At 41.4% G+C, this 17,233-nt stretch overlaps 1 protein-coding gene across 1 annotated transcript in view; it reads right to left on the bottom strand.

Moving 5' to 3' along the window:
• Positions 1 to 4,380: 4,380 nt before the first annotated feature.
• Positions 4,381 to 17,233, bottom strand: part of alpi.1 (alkaline phosphatase, intestinal, tandem duplicate 1) — a 41,999-nt gene continuing 29,146 nt past the window's right edge. Inside the window, exons 8-11 of the mRNA XM_061976403.2 lie at positions 15,460 to 15,594; positions 10,505 to 10,696; positions 10,305 to 10,421; positions 4,381 to 5,730 (exon numbers count right to left, since the gene is read on the bottom strand). Coding sequence (XP_061832387.1) covers positions 5,456 to 5,730; positions 10,305 to 10,421; positions 10,505 to 10,696; positions 15,460 to 15,594 — 719 coding nt within the window. The 3' untranslated portion in view covers positions 4,381 to 5,455. The remainder of the gene's footprint in view (positions 5,731 to 10,304; positions 10,422 to 10,504; positions 10,697 to 15,459; positions 15,595 to 17,233) is intronic.

Raw genomic sequence — 17,233 nt, 5'->3', positions numbered from 1 at the left:
CACACACACACACACACACACACACACACACACAGCAGGCCAAGACAGGAGGAGGACAGAGTGTAGGTACACAGAACATCAGCGGGTCAAATGTGCGAGAAAATGAGAGCAGACAGTGTTGACAAACAATGTTGCAACCTTGTGTGGGAACCGCAGGTGCAGAAACACAAAAGAAGAATCCCTGTGGGATGCAGAAACTGGCAGAGAAATTTTCCGTGCAATGTTCATATTGTTATTACAAAGCCAGCGTTTGTGGGTCTGATGGACCCGTTGCCTTTTGTGGCTTTTAATGCCTCACAATCAAACACTTTTATGTTAAAATACTGAACTGATGTTTATTGGGATAAGGTAAACATCTGTTCAGTATTTTAACATAAAAGTGTTTGATTGTGAGGCATTAAAAGCCACAAAATGCAACGGGTCCATCAGACCCACAAACGCTGGCTGAGTAACAACAATATGGACATTACACAAGGGTTAATATGTTACTTTATTGCAAGTGTATTCAAGCAGGGCTAAATTTTGCTTAACAAATTCCCGCGGGCCGGATTTTGGACGCCGGTGGGCAGGATCCGGCCCGCGGGAAGTCCCAAGTTTAAAAAAAAAAAAAAAAATAAAATTAAATTCATGTTTTTAAAAATCTGTCCTTTCCAATCCATTTTGTACCCCTTGTTACTCTCAGTGTCTCCTAGCCGCTCAGGCAAATCATATTGTCTAATTTTCCCATCGATAACGTGACATCATATATATATATATATATATATATATATATATATATATATATATATACAGTCCCCGGCAAAAAAAAAATATTTTTTTATTTTTATTATTATTTGTTTTTTGTCCTGTCCAGCTACTTAGGCAAGTCATATAGTTGATGTAGATGCCCATATCGGCTGTACAAATGTACTTTACAAAAGAGAAGTGTAGGATACTTCTCTTGTTGCCTTATTTGTATTTGACTTTATTAAATGAATTTATATTATTATTTGTTGCAGCTGGGCCAGAGCAGGAGGGGATAGAAAGAGTAAAAAAAGGAAGACTAGAGGGGGAAATTGCGGGGACAAGAGGGGGATTAGACAGAGAGACAATAACAACAGTAAAACACAACAATAACAACAACAACAGAACAACATCAGTAAATAGGATATGCACACATATTATGGTTAAAGTGATAGCAAAGAAGCAGTTAGTGAAATCAATATTAATGATACAGAAATGACCTTTTTTTTTAACCCTTGAGTCAAAAAGTTTGGGGACCCCTGCATCAAATAGTAAGGCTGTCTTGAGACCAGGAAAGCTAATATACTTATTACGACTTACATCTCAAGACTTGCAACGAGTGCGGAGGGGGCGGGCATGCGGCCCAAAGCTGTCGCCACCAGGGGCGCTGCTCCGTTTTCCGCCATACCACGCGGGGTGAAGCAACGAAAGCGTGTGTGGAGGGGGGCGTGGCCTGCGGACCTGCAGCGAAGCGGGGTGTGCCAGGACCGGCTTCGAGATAAGCAGGCCCAGGTGGTCCATCTACGCACCTGTCGCTGATCTCAAAGCCGGTCCTGGCACACCCCGCTTCGCTGCAGGTCCGCAGGCCACGCCCCCCTCCACAGCGTGGGATGTGGGGGGGTCTGGTACGCGTGTGCGTGAATTGTATTTCCCGTGGATGAACTTTGCGTGCGTGTGCAAGCCTGCAGAGCGGCTTTGTTCCGCAACCTTGGTTGCTTTCGCACAATGTTATCGTCAACAGTTGTAGCGTCTTCGCTGCGCTGTCCGTTTAGAAGAATCTCGACGGAACAATTTTGCCACTTCGTTTGCAGCCAGGGAAAACAACCCAGATTAGAATGTTTGAGTTTGAGTGAGGAAGAACACATTTAAACTTTTCACTGTAATTGTCTATTTGTGGTCCTCAAATTCATCGTACTTCGACGCGCAGAGCAGAAGGCGTCTCCAAGATGTTATTCAGTTTGAGATTTAGTCCAAAATCATAAAAGTCTGAGCGCCCACAGCTCTGCCCATCCTTCAGTCATTTCTGGCAGCTTTGGGGTACCTTGAACATCTGCCAGTATCTCCGCTTCTCCCAAGAGTCCGTTGTGTGTCCAGCAACAACCATTCCGTCAGGACAGGCACGTTCCCCAGAACTCGAGCTTCTCATCGAGATGATCAATCAATCAATGTTTATTTATATAGCCCTAAATCACAAGTGTCTCAAAGGGCTGCACAAGCCACAACGACATCCTCAGTTCAGATCCCACATCAGGGCAAGGAAAAACTCAACACAGTGGGATGTCAATGAGAATGGCAATGAGAAACCTTGGAGAGGACCGCAGATGTGGGCGACCCCCCCCCCTGAGGGTAGACCGGATGCAATGGACGTCGAGTGGGTCTAGCATAATATTGTGAAAGTCCAGTCCATAGTGGATCTAACATAATAGTGAGAGTCCAGTCCCTAGTGGATCTAACATAATATTGTGAAAGTCCAGTTCATAGTGGATCTAACATAATAGTGAGAGTCCAGTCCATAGTGGATCTAACATAATATTGTGAAAGTCCAGTCCATAGTGGATCTAACATAATAGTGAGAGTCCAGTCCATAGTGGGGCCAGCAGGACACCATCCCGAGCGGAGACGGGTCAGCAGCGCAGAGATGTCCCCAACCGATGCACAGGCGAGCGGTCGACCCCGGGTCCCGACTCTGGACAGCCAACACTTCAGCGATCTCATCAATTTCGCTAAGAGGCCGATTGATCAATCCCATTGTTTGGATTTTGTAGAGCAGCGCAAAAAAAGAGTCTCCAAGAAAGTTAGACAAGAAAAAAAAAAGAATCTGTCATGTCTGTGATCATGTTTTGTTTAGTTATGTTTTGCTTGGTTTTTTGACACTTTTTAGTTCTTGTCTTCACTCCCTTTGTCACCATAGTAACCATTGGTTTCACCTGGTTCACATCGTCATGTCAGGCACCTGTCTCACGTTTTCACATTTTGAGTTACGCACCTGTTTTCACTAATCATGTCATCACTATTTAAGCCTGTAGTTGCCAGGCAGTCAGCCTGACGACATCACTCTTGACACACTCCTGACACTCTGTTTCATGTTCATAGTCCATACTGCCCTGTTCACGTCATCGCAAGTAAGTCTTGTTGATTAATGCCACAGTTAGTGTCTTTTGTTTTTTTGTCCATAGTTCTGCCTTTGTGCGAGTTTTTGTTTTTATAGCCAAGTTTTGTACTTCCGCCCTTGTCCGCGCCTTTTGTTTATTCCTTTTTTGAGTGTTAAAATTAAATATGTATTTACCTTCACGCCATGTCCGGTCCAAATCATTTGTGCCATGGGAAAACAAACCACGCCAAAATCCTAGTCTTGACAGAAGCAAGCAGGAGAGATAAGGGGGAGGGGAGGGAAAGTGTCTGCCTTCGATGAGTGCCCGAGAGAACGATAATGAAGATTGGACCACAGAACCCAAATAAATCACGAAGACACAAATAACATTCTCAATCCTGATATATAAATGTTACAAAAACAGTGTACAAAAATACATCTTGCATATAAAATACATTCGCAGACAATTCAAATAGAAAAGTAGAGCGACAGTAACTTGGACAGACAAAAAATGCCACTGAGGTCCGGATACCGACTTCAAAAAAACAGATACATTCTCCTAAAAGACCTGTAGCAATGTACAGTATTATTACAAATTCTTAAGGTCCATTGGTATTACAGCTTGGCACTGCATGGCGGCGCCTAATTCAGAGTTCGGTACTAAAATTCAGTCCAAACATGTGCACCAGTCCTGAACAGTTCTGCCTCCATGCTGCCTTCAAGTTATTCTCGGTGTGTACCATATTTTTCGGACTATAAGTCGCAGTTTTTTTCAGTTTGGCCGGGGGTGCGACTTACACTCCGGAGCGACTTATGTGTGAAATTATTAGCACATTAGCGTAAAATATCAAATAATATTATTTAGCTCATTCACGTAAGAGACTAGACCAGGGGTCGGCAACCCAAAATGTTGAAAGAGCCATATTGGACCAAAAATACAAAAACAAATCTGTCTGGAGCCGCAAAAAATTAAAAGCCATATTACATACAGATAGTGTGTCATGAGATATAAATTGAATTAAGATGACTTAAAGGAAACTAAATGACCTCAAATATGGCTACAAATGAGGCATAATGATGCAATATGTACATATAGCTAGCCTAAATAGCATGTTAGCATCGATTAACTTGCAGTCATGCAGTGACCAAATATGTCTGATTAGCACTCCACACAAGTCAATAACATCAACAAAACTCACCTTTGTGCATTCATGCACAATGTTAAAAGTTTGGTGGACAAAATGAGACCGAAAAAGAAGTGGCATAAAACACGTCCTAGAAAGTCGGAGAAAGTTATAAATGTAAACAAACTACGTGAGTTCAAGGACCGCCAAAATTAGTAGGACAAAACGGCGCTCGCCAAATACTCGAATCAGTGAGGCATGTTTAATATAAACTGTGCTTTATAACAATTAGGGAGGTTTGTGTCATGTTTGTCCTCCTACGGACAACATATTAAAACAAACAAAAAAAAAATTTACACTTATCTTTTTCCATTTTTCATACATGTTTGAAAAAGCTCTAGAGCCGCGGGTTGCCGACCCCTGGACTAGACGTATAAGATTTCATGGGATTTAGCGATTAGGAGTGACAGATTGTTTGGTAAACGTATAGCATGTTCTATATGTTATAGTTATTTGAATGACTCTTACCATAATATGTTACGTAAACATACCAGGCACGTTCTCAGTTGGTTATTTATGCCTCATATAACGTACATTCAGCCTGTTGTTCACTATTCTTTATTTATTTTAAATTGCCTTTCAAATGTCTATTCTTGGTGTTGGGTTTTATCAAATACATTTCCCCAAAAAATGCGACTTATACTCCAATGCGACTTATATCTGTTTTTTTCCTTCTTTATTGTGCATTTTCGGCAGGTGCGACTTATACTCTGGTGCGACTTATACTCCGAAATATACGGTAAATAACAACATTACAGCTCCTTAAAAAATCTGAAAGATGAGGAAAGGAGAGAAAAAAAACCTAACCGGCAAATGGAAGACAGCAAACTACTCTGTGCAAGTTGGTAGTTTTGTTGCCAGCGTATAATGAAAATAGTGTTTGAAATAAAATATGCACATAAAGCTCTACATTTGCAACACTTAAAAAGAGTTTACGGGGTCGTACTGTTTGTTGTTCTTGTTTGCGTATTTGCACGATGTCCGAATGTTTGCTTGCAATTCAAAAATGAGATGTCAGGATGTTTACTGTGATCTGTCGGTCTGGCTCTATACACACACTTGACAGTGTGTGTGTGTTTGTTGGCCTTATAAAGGATTATTGCATAATACGTCATCTACATGCACGCTATGTACTTGCATTATTGTGGATGTGTAAAGAGTGTGCGGTTGTCGGGTGTCATCTGGACAGCCAAAGAAGGCACAGGAGTCCAAACATTAGGTTTGAGGGTGTGCTCACGCACCCGGCGGATGTGTGGGAGCGAGGCGGAGGCGGGCAGTCCGTGTAGGGCTCCAAGCAAGCGGCGTAGGCCATGACGTGGGCCACGTAGTTCTGTTCTTTCACCCCGTGAAAGAGGTGAGCCATGGGGCCTCTGGCGTAAATGGCGACGTCTTCGCCGCCGTGTGTCTCGGAGTCTAGGGGGACGGCGGCCTGCTGCATGTACTCTTCGTCATCTGCAAATAAAATGAGATGGTTGGAGACTGTCGCTGAGCACAGCACAGTTTGGGAAACCACAAAGAGGATGCAGAAACCCCATCAATCTTCCAGCCTTGCTGCAATTGCTTAATTTTTCAACCATAATTGAGAGCCTCGTATAATCACTTCCCCCACTCATTAAAACAGGGGTGTGCAAACTTTTCCCACTGAGGGCCACACACTGAAAAATCAGAGCAAGCGGGGGCCATTCCACATCTGCGGTCCTCATTGTCATCCCATTGGGTTGAGTTTTTTTCGTGCCCTGATGTGGGATCTGAACCGAGGATGTCGTTGTGGCTTGTGCAGCCCTTTGAGACACTCGGGATTTAGGGCTATATAAGTAAACTTTGATTGATTGATTGATATTTTTTATTTTAAAAACCAATGCTACATATGTTTGAAAAATATACATTTAGGCATACTTGCCAACCTTGAGACCTCAGAATTCGGGAGATGGGGGATGGGGGCGTGGTTGCGGGGGCGGGGTTGAGGTGCAGGCAGCATACCCCTTCCCCTTCGAGCTGTCCTGGATGAAATTAAATTATTTTTTCCAATCATTTTGGAACTTGCAAGCATATTTCTTCTTCTTACTCGTCGTCGCCATGTCTCTTCTTCGTTTTTCTGCTTCGTCTCCTTCTTGTTGTGTGTGCAGTTGTACACTGAGCTCCAAAAGCCGTAGATGTTATTGTAGCGAGTTAGTGCTGCAAGGGTTTCTGGGTATTTGTTCTGTTGTGTTTATGTTGTGTTACGGTGCGGATGTTCTCCCGAAATGTGTTTTTCATTCTTGTTTGGTGTGGGTTCACAGTGTGGCGCATATTTGTAACAGTGTTAAAGTTGTTTATACGGCCATCCTCAGACTTGTATGGCTGTTGACCAAGTATGCATGGCATTCACTTGTGTGTGTGTGTGTGTGTGTGTGTGTGCTTGAAATTAACGTTATCATTAAACCAGTTAAAAGATCATACAATGTGTCAGCATTTCTTGACATCTTCGAGTAAAGACCATTGTTAAACCCGTCCAATGCTACATATTTATGTAACTGGGCCGGCACGCTGTTTATATGGAGGAAAAGCGGACGCCTGGACAGCATGCGGCTGTTAAGGGGTGAAGGTTTCAGGTGAGAGAGGACGCTAAAGGCAGTGCCTTTAAGGCACGCCCCCAATATTGTTGTCCGGGTGGAAATCGGGAGAAATTCGGGAGTATGGTTGCTCCGGGAGATTTTCGGGAGGGGCACTGAAATTCGGGAGTCGCCCGGGAAAATTGGGAGGCTTGGCAAGTATACATTTAGGCCTCCACTCAGGCTTGATGCCGGGGACCCCAAAGTGGTTTTAGTCAAAAAAAAAATTAAAAATGTGTCATTATTCAGTCTTATTATTTGTAGTATTATTTTTCAAGTTTTAAATCTCTAGATCAACATTAGGTCTATCTGTCAATATAACGTTTTTAAAGATTTAAGTTGTATGCTCTTTTTGCCAAAGTAAACCCTTTTTTTTAATGGAAAAAAACACAAAATATGCAATATGTTCACCCAATAAATTTTTTAAGTGGAATATTTGAGATTATATAATAATTGGAGCCTTAAAAAGGTCAATAACTCATAACAAAATTGATTTTTATTCATTATTATTTTTTGAGCAATGACACTTAAAATCAAATCACACTAAAATTAAAGGGTCCTACTTATTAAAGTGTTAAAAAATAAATTATATATTTTTTTACTGTTTACTTTTAACACAATTCTCTCGAGATCAACTTCAGATCTATCCATCAATTATAACTTTTACTGTTGTTTATGTTTTTGGTTTGTTCGTTTTAGGGCCTTCAAAAAAAAAACAGCTCAGTTCTTTATATGGCAAACACAAAATATGCAACATTTTCCCCCCAAAATATCTCAAAGTGAAATATTTAATGTGACGTAATTGGAACCTTGAATAGGTCAATAATTCATAATGACATTGATTTTGAATCATTATTATTTTGTAAAGCATGGCAGCTTTGTGTTATTAGAGTAAACATTGCTACATTTTCTTGTTACATTTCACCTGTTTGCTCCTTTATACCACTTTTTATGTTTTACAATTTTTTTAGTCGCATTTTTAAAATGTGCTGTGGGGCTATTAAAAAATGACCTACGGGCCGCAAATAGCCCCCGGGCCGCACTTTGGACACCCCTGCATTAAAACATAATCAATTTCAGTGCAACTCATGCACTAACCCAGTCTACTTTTAAAATGTTCAGCTTATTGATTCGCATGTAACCATACATGCTACATGTAACCACATATTAACATTGCTGTATGTATACTTTTGACCCAGCAGATTTGGTCACATTTTCAGTAGACCCATAATAAATTCATAAAAGAACCAAACTTCATGAATATTTTTTGTGACCAACAAGTATGTGCTCAAATCACTCTATTACAAAAAAAATAAGAGTTGTAGAAATGATTGGAAACTCAAGACAGCCATGACATTATGTTATTTACAAGTGTATGTAAACTTTTGACCACGACTGTATATTTTGTTACAAGACGTTACAGTAATTCAATTCAATTCAAACAACTTTATTAATCCCTCTGGTATCTGGCTAGCGTGTTAACTGTTGTCATCTAATTTCGGCATTCACACACAGTTTCTACCAAAATTGCATTTTCTGGTTTGACAAAACATTTCTCTGTAATTCTGTATATGTTATTATTACAAGTGTATACGAAAGTCATATTTACTGTGTTGTAAACTGTACAATTGTAGTTGGAAAAACAAACCCCAACCATGACCAAAAATAATCCTTGTGATTATAAACATTCTGAAGTTAAATACTTACTTTTATATATGAATCCGTCACTCGTAACCACGTTTACTCAAAGTGCCAAGTGGGTTGAGTGTGCTATTTTTTAATGTCGGCAGATATTTTTTTTATTCTGGTTTCACTCACACAGACCAAACTGAGGGCTTATAAAACTACATGAGTTGGGAAATTGTGTTAGATGTAAATATAAACAGAATACAATGATTTGCAAATCATTTTCAACCCATATTCAGTTGAATATGCTACAAAGACAACATATTTGATGTTCAAACTCATAAACTTTTTTTTTTGTTTTGCAAATAATAATTAACGTGCCCTGCGATGAGGTGGCGACTTGTCCAGGGTGTACCCCGCCTTCCGCCCGATTGTAGCTGAGATAGGCTCCAGCGCCCCCGCGACCCCAAAGGGAATAAGCGGTAGAAAATGGATGGATGGATGGATAATTAACGTGCCAAAGTAGTTGGGAAAGGGCATGTTCACCACTGTGTTACATCACCTTTTCTTTTAACAACACTCAATAAACGATTGGGAACTGAGGAAACTAATTGTTGAAGCTTTGAAAGTGGAATTCTTTCCCATTCTTGTTTTATGTAGAGCTTCAGTCGTTCAACAGTCCGGGGTCTCCGCTGTCGTATTTTACGCTTCATAATGCGCCACACATTTTCGATGGGAGACAGGTCTGGACTGCAGGCGGGCCAGGAAAGTACCCGCACTCTTTTTTTACGAAGCCACGCTGTTGTAACACGTGCTGAATGTGGCTTGGAATTTTCTTGCTGAAATAAGCAGGGGCGTCCATGAAAAGGACGGCGCTTACATGGCAGCATATGTTGTTCTAAAACCTGTATGTACCTTTCAGCATTAATGGTGCCTTCACAGATGTGTAAGTTACCCATGCCTTGGGCACTAATGCACCCCCATACCATCACACATGCTGGCTTTTGAACTTTGCGTCGATAACAGTCTGGATGGTTCGCTTCCCCTTTGGTCCGGATGACACGATGTCGAATATTTCCAAAAACAATTTGAAATGTGGACTCGTCAGACCACAGAACACTTTTCCACTTTGCATGAGTCCATCTTAGATGATCTCAGGCCCAGAGAAGCCGGCGGCGTTTCTGGATGTTGTTGATAAATGGATTTCGCTTTGCATAGTAGAGCTTTAACTTGCACTTACAGATGTAGCGACCAACTGTACTTAGTGACAGTGGTTTTCTGAAGTGTTCCTGAGCCCATGTGGTGATATCCTTTAGAGATTGATGTCGGTTTTTGATACAGTGCCGTCTGAGGGATCGAAGGTCACGGTCATTCAATGTTGGTTTCCGGCCATGCCGCTTACGTGGAGTGATTTCTCCAGATTCTCTGAACCTTTTGATGATATTATGGACCGTAGATGTTGAAATCCCTAAATTTCTTGCAATTGCACTTTGAGAAACGTTGTTCTTAAACTGTTTGACTATTTGCTCACTCATATATACAGTATGTGCTCATGCAATGCCTGACGCAAACGGTGCAGAACCAAGGGATGGAAGAACTGGGTCAGTGCTTGTCCAGCGTTCCACAAAGAAACACAAATAGTTCTGTGAAGCACATATCCTGCGCATTGACGTGATGGAATACTTAAACACGGAAAAGAGCAGAGCCCAGTGAACTCTACGAACATGACACTCACAGCGAGCTATAATCCAATCAAGTCACCCAAGCAAAGACACATCGCGCATCTGAAAGATATTAGAATGTGCTTACAGTAATCCACCATCGTGATGTTCCCTCTGGTTCCATTTACATGCACGTAACCGGGGCCGTTGGCATACAGGATGCTGGTGAAAGGCATTTGGTCATCTGCTTTTTTTGGCACTAGACCTGGGGAAGCAAAAAAAAAATGGCGGTGAAGAGCATACAAACAATGAAATACTGATCCAAAAAGCGTATTTGGCGACTCATACCAAAGATTGGATTTCCTCGGGGGGTGTTGCCGCCGAAGGTGAAGACGTGAGAATGGTCGGCCGTGACGACCGTCAGTGTGTCTGACTCCTGAGTGAGCTGCGAGGCACGCTCAATAGCTCGGTCAAACATCACAGCCTCCGTCAGCGCCAGTTTGGCGATGCCGTCGTGGTGTCCGTGATCAATTCTACCTCGTGCTAGGAAACACGAGATGCCATGTTAAAGGGGAACATTATCACCAGACCTATGTAAGCGTCAATATATACCTTGATGTTGCAGAAAAAAGACCATATATTTTTTTAACCGATTTCCAAACTTTAAATGGGTGAATTTTGGCGAATTAAACGCCTTTCTAGTATTCGCTCTCGGAGCGATGACATCACGTTGTGACGTCACATCGGGAAGCAATCCGCCATTTTCTCAAACACCGAGTCAAATCAGCTCTGTTATTTTCCGTTTTTTCGACTGTTTTCCGTACCTTGGAGACATCATGCCTCGTCGGTGTGTTGTCGGAGGGTGTAACAACACGAACAGGGACGGATTCAAGTTGCACCAGTGGCCCAAAGATGCGAAAGTGGCAAGAAATTGGACGTTTGTTCCGCACACTTTACCGACGAAAGCTATGCTACGACAGAGATGGCAAGAATGTGTGGATATCCTGCGACACTCAAAACAGATGCATTTCCAACGATAAAGTCAAAGAAATCTGCCGCCAGACCCCCATTGAATCTGCCGGAGTGTGTGAGCAATTCAGGGACAAAGGACCTCGGTAGCACGGCAAGCAATGGCGGCAGTTTGTTACCACAGATGAGCGAGCTAAACCCCCAGGATGTCTTGGCTCACACCGTCCCTTATGCCACCGAAGATAATCAAGAGAAGAATATCGACCCTAGCTTCCCTGGCCTGCTGACATCAACTCCAAAACTGGACAGATCAGCTTTCAGGAAAAGAGTGCGGATGAGGGTATGTCTACAGAATATATTAATTGATGAAAATTGGGCTGTCTGCACTCTCAAAGTGCATGTTGTTGCCAAATGTATTTCATATGCTGTAAACCTAGTTCATAGTTGTTAGTTTCCTTTAATGCCAAACAAAGACATACCAATCGTTGGTTAGAAGGCGATCGCCGAATTGGTCCTCGCTTTCTCCCGTGTCGCTGGCTGTTGTGTCGTTTTCGTCGGTTTCGCTTGCATACGGTTCAAACCGATATGGCTCAATAGCTTCAGTTTCTTCAATTTAGTTTTCGCTACCTGCCTCCACACTACAACCATCCGTTTCAATACATGCGTAATCTGTTGAATCGCTTAAACCGCTGAAATCCGAGTCTGAATCCGAGCTCATGTCGCTATAACTTGCTGTTCTATGCGCCATGTTTGTTTGTGTTGGCTTCACTATGTGACGTCACAGGAAAATGGACGGGTGTATATAACGATGGTTAAAATCAGGCATTTTGAAGCTTTTTTTAGGGATATTGCGTGATGGGTAAAATTTTGAAAAAAAATTTGAAAAATAAAATAAGCCACTGGGAACTGATTTTTAATGGTTTTAACCCTTCTGAAATTGTGATTATGTTCCCCTTTAAAATACTATTTGATTTTTTTGGTTCTGCTGTTGATTCTTTGACACCAATAAGTAGATGTGATCAATTCTCCGATGCATCACGATTAGAACGTGGACGATTCCGAATCCATGGACAAATGTCCAAAGATCGATTATTTTTAAGTAAAAGAGACTGTTCTAAAATGCGGCATTCATGCTAATGTTCTCGAAATGTTAGCTTTAGGTTTGGTTCTAACTAACCAAGGGAGACAGTCAATACAATACATACTAGGGTTGTACGGTATTCTGGTATTAGTACAGTACCGCGATACTAATTAATCATATTCGGTACGATGCCGCCTCTGAAAAGTACCATAGGGTGGATCTACACCTGACATCCACTGTAATGATACCAAGTACAGTAGCGTATCTAGTCGATACTACTATGATTACATCGATATTATTTGGCAATGTATATTTTAAATGTATATTATATTTAAAAACGCAGGAAATATGTCCCTGGACACGAGGACTTTGAACATGACCAATGTATGATCCTGTAACTACTTGATATCGGATTGATAACCAAATTTGTGGTATAATCCAAAACTAATGTAAAGCATCAAACAACAGAAGAATAAGTGATTATTACATTTTAACAGAAGTGTAGATAGAACATGTTAAAAGAGAAAGTAAGCAGATATTAACAGTGTATGAACAAGTAGATTAATCATTCCCTTATAGATAGGGTGAGAAGCTCTGCCATCCAGGAGGAGCTCAAAGTAAAGCCGCTGCTCCTCCACATCGAGAGGAGCCAGATGAGGTGGTTCGGGCATCTGGTCAGGATGCCACCCGAACGCCTCCCTAGGGAGGTGTTTCGGGCACGTCCGACCGGTAGGAGGCCACGGAGAAGACCCAGGACACGTTGGGAAGACTATGTCTCCCGGCTGGCCTGGGAACGCCTCGGGATCCCCCGGGAGGAGCTGGATGAAGTGGCTGGGGAGAGGGAAGTCTGGACTTCCCTGCTTAGGCTGCTGCCCCCGTGACCCGACCTCGGATAAGCGGAAGAAGATGGATGGATGGATGGATGAATTAATCATTCATTTTCTACCACTTGTCCTTAATAATGTTGACAAAATAATAGAATGATAAATGACACAATATGTTACTGCATATGTCAGCAAACTAATTAGGAGCCTCTGTTTGCTTACTTTCTACTGAAAGACAAGTTGTCTAGTATGTTCACTATTTTATTTAAGGACTTAACTGCAATAAGAAACATATGTTAAATGTACCCTAAGATTTGTTGTGGCCCCCTCCAAGGTTTCTCATTGTATCCCATTGGGTTGAGTTTTTTCTTGCCCTGATGTGGGATCTGAGCGTTAATGCTTTCTTTTTATTTGCACTTTGCCTGCCCATGCTTTAGAATGGACAAAATCAGAAGTTATGGCGTCATTCCTTTGGGCGGCACTACAGAAAAAATGGCGGATCAAGGCAAGAAGAATGTCAATGTAGAGCGAAAGTAGCACTAAAATTACCCTTAGACATACAGTAGGTCCTAGCAGTATGTTTAAAGCCAAGGTTGTTTGTGATTGTATTTGTTCGGTGTGGAAGTGAAGGTGCACAATTGTGACATCATCAGACGGGGGATGATTGTGAAAATTTTCACCCTGCAGCGTTTTCAAATTTGGGCGTTTTTTAAGGACAGAATAATGTGTTGGTGTGTGGACAAGAGGCCGTAACACATGGAGAAGTCTAAGGCATGGGTGTCGAACACCTTTTGGATCGGGGGCCACATGGAGAAAAATCTACTCCCAAGTGGGTCGGACTGGTAAAATCACGGCACGATAACTTAAAAATAAAGACAACTTCAGATTGTTTTCTTTGTTTAAAAATAGAACAAGCACATTCTGAAAATGTACAAATCATAATGTTGTTGTTGTTCTTTTACACTTACATGTTGCGGTTAATAGTCTTCTATCTTTATGTGTCGTTATTTATACTTTCTGATTAAATGATGTGATAATGTTCATCAGTCAACTCATTGGTGTTAATTTTCAATCTATTAAGAGTTAAAACAAAATATCAAAATCAAATTACAGGATGTTATTTATGTAATCTGCTCATTTTCCTCGACTGTTGCACTAACATCTGGACTGGACTCTCACACTATTATGTTAGATCCACTATGGACTGGACTCCCACACTATTATGTTAGATTCACTATGGACTGGACTCTCACTATTATGTTAGATCCACTATGGACTGGACACCCACACTATTATGTTAGATCCACTATGGACTGGACTCTCACTATTATGTTAGATCCACTATGGACTGGACTCTCACACTATTATGTTAGATCCACTATGGACTGGACTCTCACAATATTATGTTAGATCTACTATGGACTGGACTCTCACACTATTATGTTAGATCCACTATGGACTGGACTCTCACACTATTATGTTAGATCGACTATGGACTGGACTCGAGCACTATTATGTTAGATCCACTATGGACTGGACTCTCACACTATTATGTTAGATCCACTATGGACCGGACTCTCACACTATTATGTTAGATCCACTATGGACCGGACTCTCACACTGTTATGTTAGATCCACTATGGACCGGACTCTCACACTGTTATGTTAGATCCACTATGGACCAGACTCTCACACTGTTATGTTAGATCCACTATGGACTGGACTCTCACACTGTTATGTTAGATCCACTATGGACCGGTGGTTTATTTTTTTTACATAAGCATGTAGCATCATCTACAGAGATACAAAGAATTGCTATGGTGACATCTAGTGGACACATTTAGAACAGCAGTTTCTTTCATTCAATAATTTCGCTAACTCATCCCGCAGGCCGGATAAAACCAGCCCGTGGGCCGTACGTTCGACACCCCTGGTCTTTGATTGATTGATTGAAACTTTTATTAGTAGATTGCACAGTACAGTACATATTCCGTACAATTGACCACTAAATGGTAGCACCCCAATAAGTTTTTCAACTTGTTTAAGACGGGGTCCACATTAATCCATTCATGGTCTAAGGTTTTTAAAGTATCTATTTTCGTTTGGACATTGTCTCAGTCTCTGTGGTTTTTTATTTTGAGTATAAAAACAGCCTAGTGTCAGTTTGGGGGTCGTGGAGTTTTGTAATTATTCTTGATAAAAATGTGTTTTGTGTTAGTACTGCAACAGTTTAATTGGATTTACTTTACTGTATTTCTTATACAAAGAGCGGCTTTGGTATTTGTACAATTTTGCCTTTGTCGGATATTTTTTGAACAAATTAGGTACGGGTGTACTTCTGTTCATACAATTATGCATTTTGCCGTACTTTGATCAGTCCTAAATGTTTCTAGGTCACCATGACCGCAATACACCGTGCTGGTACTCATCTTCCACAAACAGAAAATATCCTTTTGGATTCTTGCTGAGGATTTGAATGGCCTTCTCCGTCATCTCCACAATGGAGGGATCTCTGGTGACATTTCGAAAAACCTCAAATCTCATATCCTTTGGCTCAAACAGACCTGAAACAAAAAAAGACATTTAAAAATGCTATCAAAGTCACACCCTACTCCAGTTGGTTCAACAAATGATTTTTAGATTATTAGACAAAAGCAACACTTTTAGAAAACGCTGTGACCGACTGAAGGCTTTGGGGTACGTTCCGGTGTTTTTATTTCTTCAAATAAAATTTTTCCCAAGATGTAGTGGCTGCTGTTGGCAGGAGCTCTGTGCTCTTGTGTCACCCTTTTGTGTTCCTGATGTTTCCCTCTTGTTTTCATGTGGTTTTTTTGCCTTTTGGTTCTGGACTCTTTGGAACTGTGTGACAAGGGGGTGGCACTTTCGTGACTTCTGCTGTGCTTTTTTGTGAACTTCTGGATCTACCTTCCGGGAGTCTTTTGGCCATGGAGACCAGCTGCTGGGTCTCTGCCACACCAGAGTCTGTTTGGAGAGACTGGAGGCGATGCGGAGCTGGCGCTGAGCGTCGGGACGGACAAGCTTCACAGTGTCTTGGCTGAATGAGCAGGTATCGGACACCTTGGTCTCCTTGGACGTATCCTCGCTCGTCCATGCGGACTGGACACTGGCCGAGAGTTGGTGGGCGGCCGACGGTGGAGTCGGCTCTCTTGGTTGCTTTGTTGGGTCTGCTCCTGTCTCTGGTCATGCTCCCACCCCAGTAGACGATGGCGTGGAACACCGCAGAGGCCACCACAGTGTATATGTTTTGTTTTTGTTTTTTTACTTTTGTGGCTGTGTGGAGAAGTGGCTGGTTGCATCAGCTCTGCTCTTTCAATGTCTTTAATGTCCTTTGTGTTCTTTGATGTTTCCCTCTTACACAAATTATTTATGTGTGTAAGAGGGAAATGCTATGAGGGTTTTTTTTCCTAGGCCTCAGTCTGGACCCCCTCTCCAGGTGCCCAGGCTTAGACTGAATATGCCCCCTAGCATTTACTTGTTTCTCACCTTTTTTGTAAGGGGTGCCGGAAGTTGGCAGACCCATCAGCGATCCTGTTCTGTCTCCCTGTAATGTTTATCTGCTCTTGAATGGGTATGAGCTGAAAATCTTAATTTCCCCTCGGAGATTATTGAACTATTTCTGATTCTGATTCTGATTCTGAAATAGTGCAGCCCTATGTCTAAGTTTTTTACCAAACTCTAGAACAGGGGTCACCAAACTTTTTGAAACCAAGAGCTACTTCTTGGGTACTGATTAATGCGAAGGGCTACCAGTTTGCTACACACTTAAATAAATTGCTAGAAATAGCCAATTTGCCCAATTTACCATTAACTCTATGTTATTATTAATAATTAATGATATTTATCTTTGTGGAAACACTGATCATCTTAATGATTTCTCACAATAAATATATATAGAAACAGATAAATATCAATATGCAACACTTTATTTTTATATTTTCTCTTAAGTGCACATTTTTCAAATTGAACAATTTCAAATGATCACTTCTAAGACAGTCTTGTGAAATCACAATATCCTATTTTAACTAACTAGCCACTAACATTTTTTAACAAATCATGAATTACTTTGCACCATGTTTGTACAAATAAAAACTCATGTAAAAAACAAAAGTAAACTGTCAAATTTTTAAATAAATCATGTCACACTTTGAACTGGACACCAAATCTGTTATCTGTTTCTTTGTC

This window comes from Nerophis lumbriciformis, linkage group LG14, assembly GCF_033978685.3.
Source record: "Nerophis lumbriciformis linkage group LG14, RoL_Nlum_v2.1, whole genome shotgun sequence".
In the NCBI taxonomy this organism is placed as follows: domain Eukaryota; kingdom Metazoa; phylum Chordata; class Actinopteri; order Syngnathiformes; family Syngnathidae; genus Nerophis; species Nerophis lumbriciformis.
Note: the sequence above shows the minus strand (reverse complement) of the source record. Positions and strands in the feature narration are given on the sequence as shown.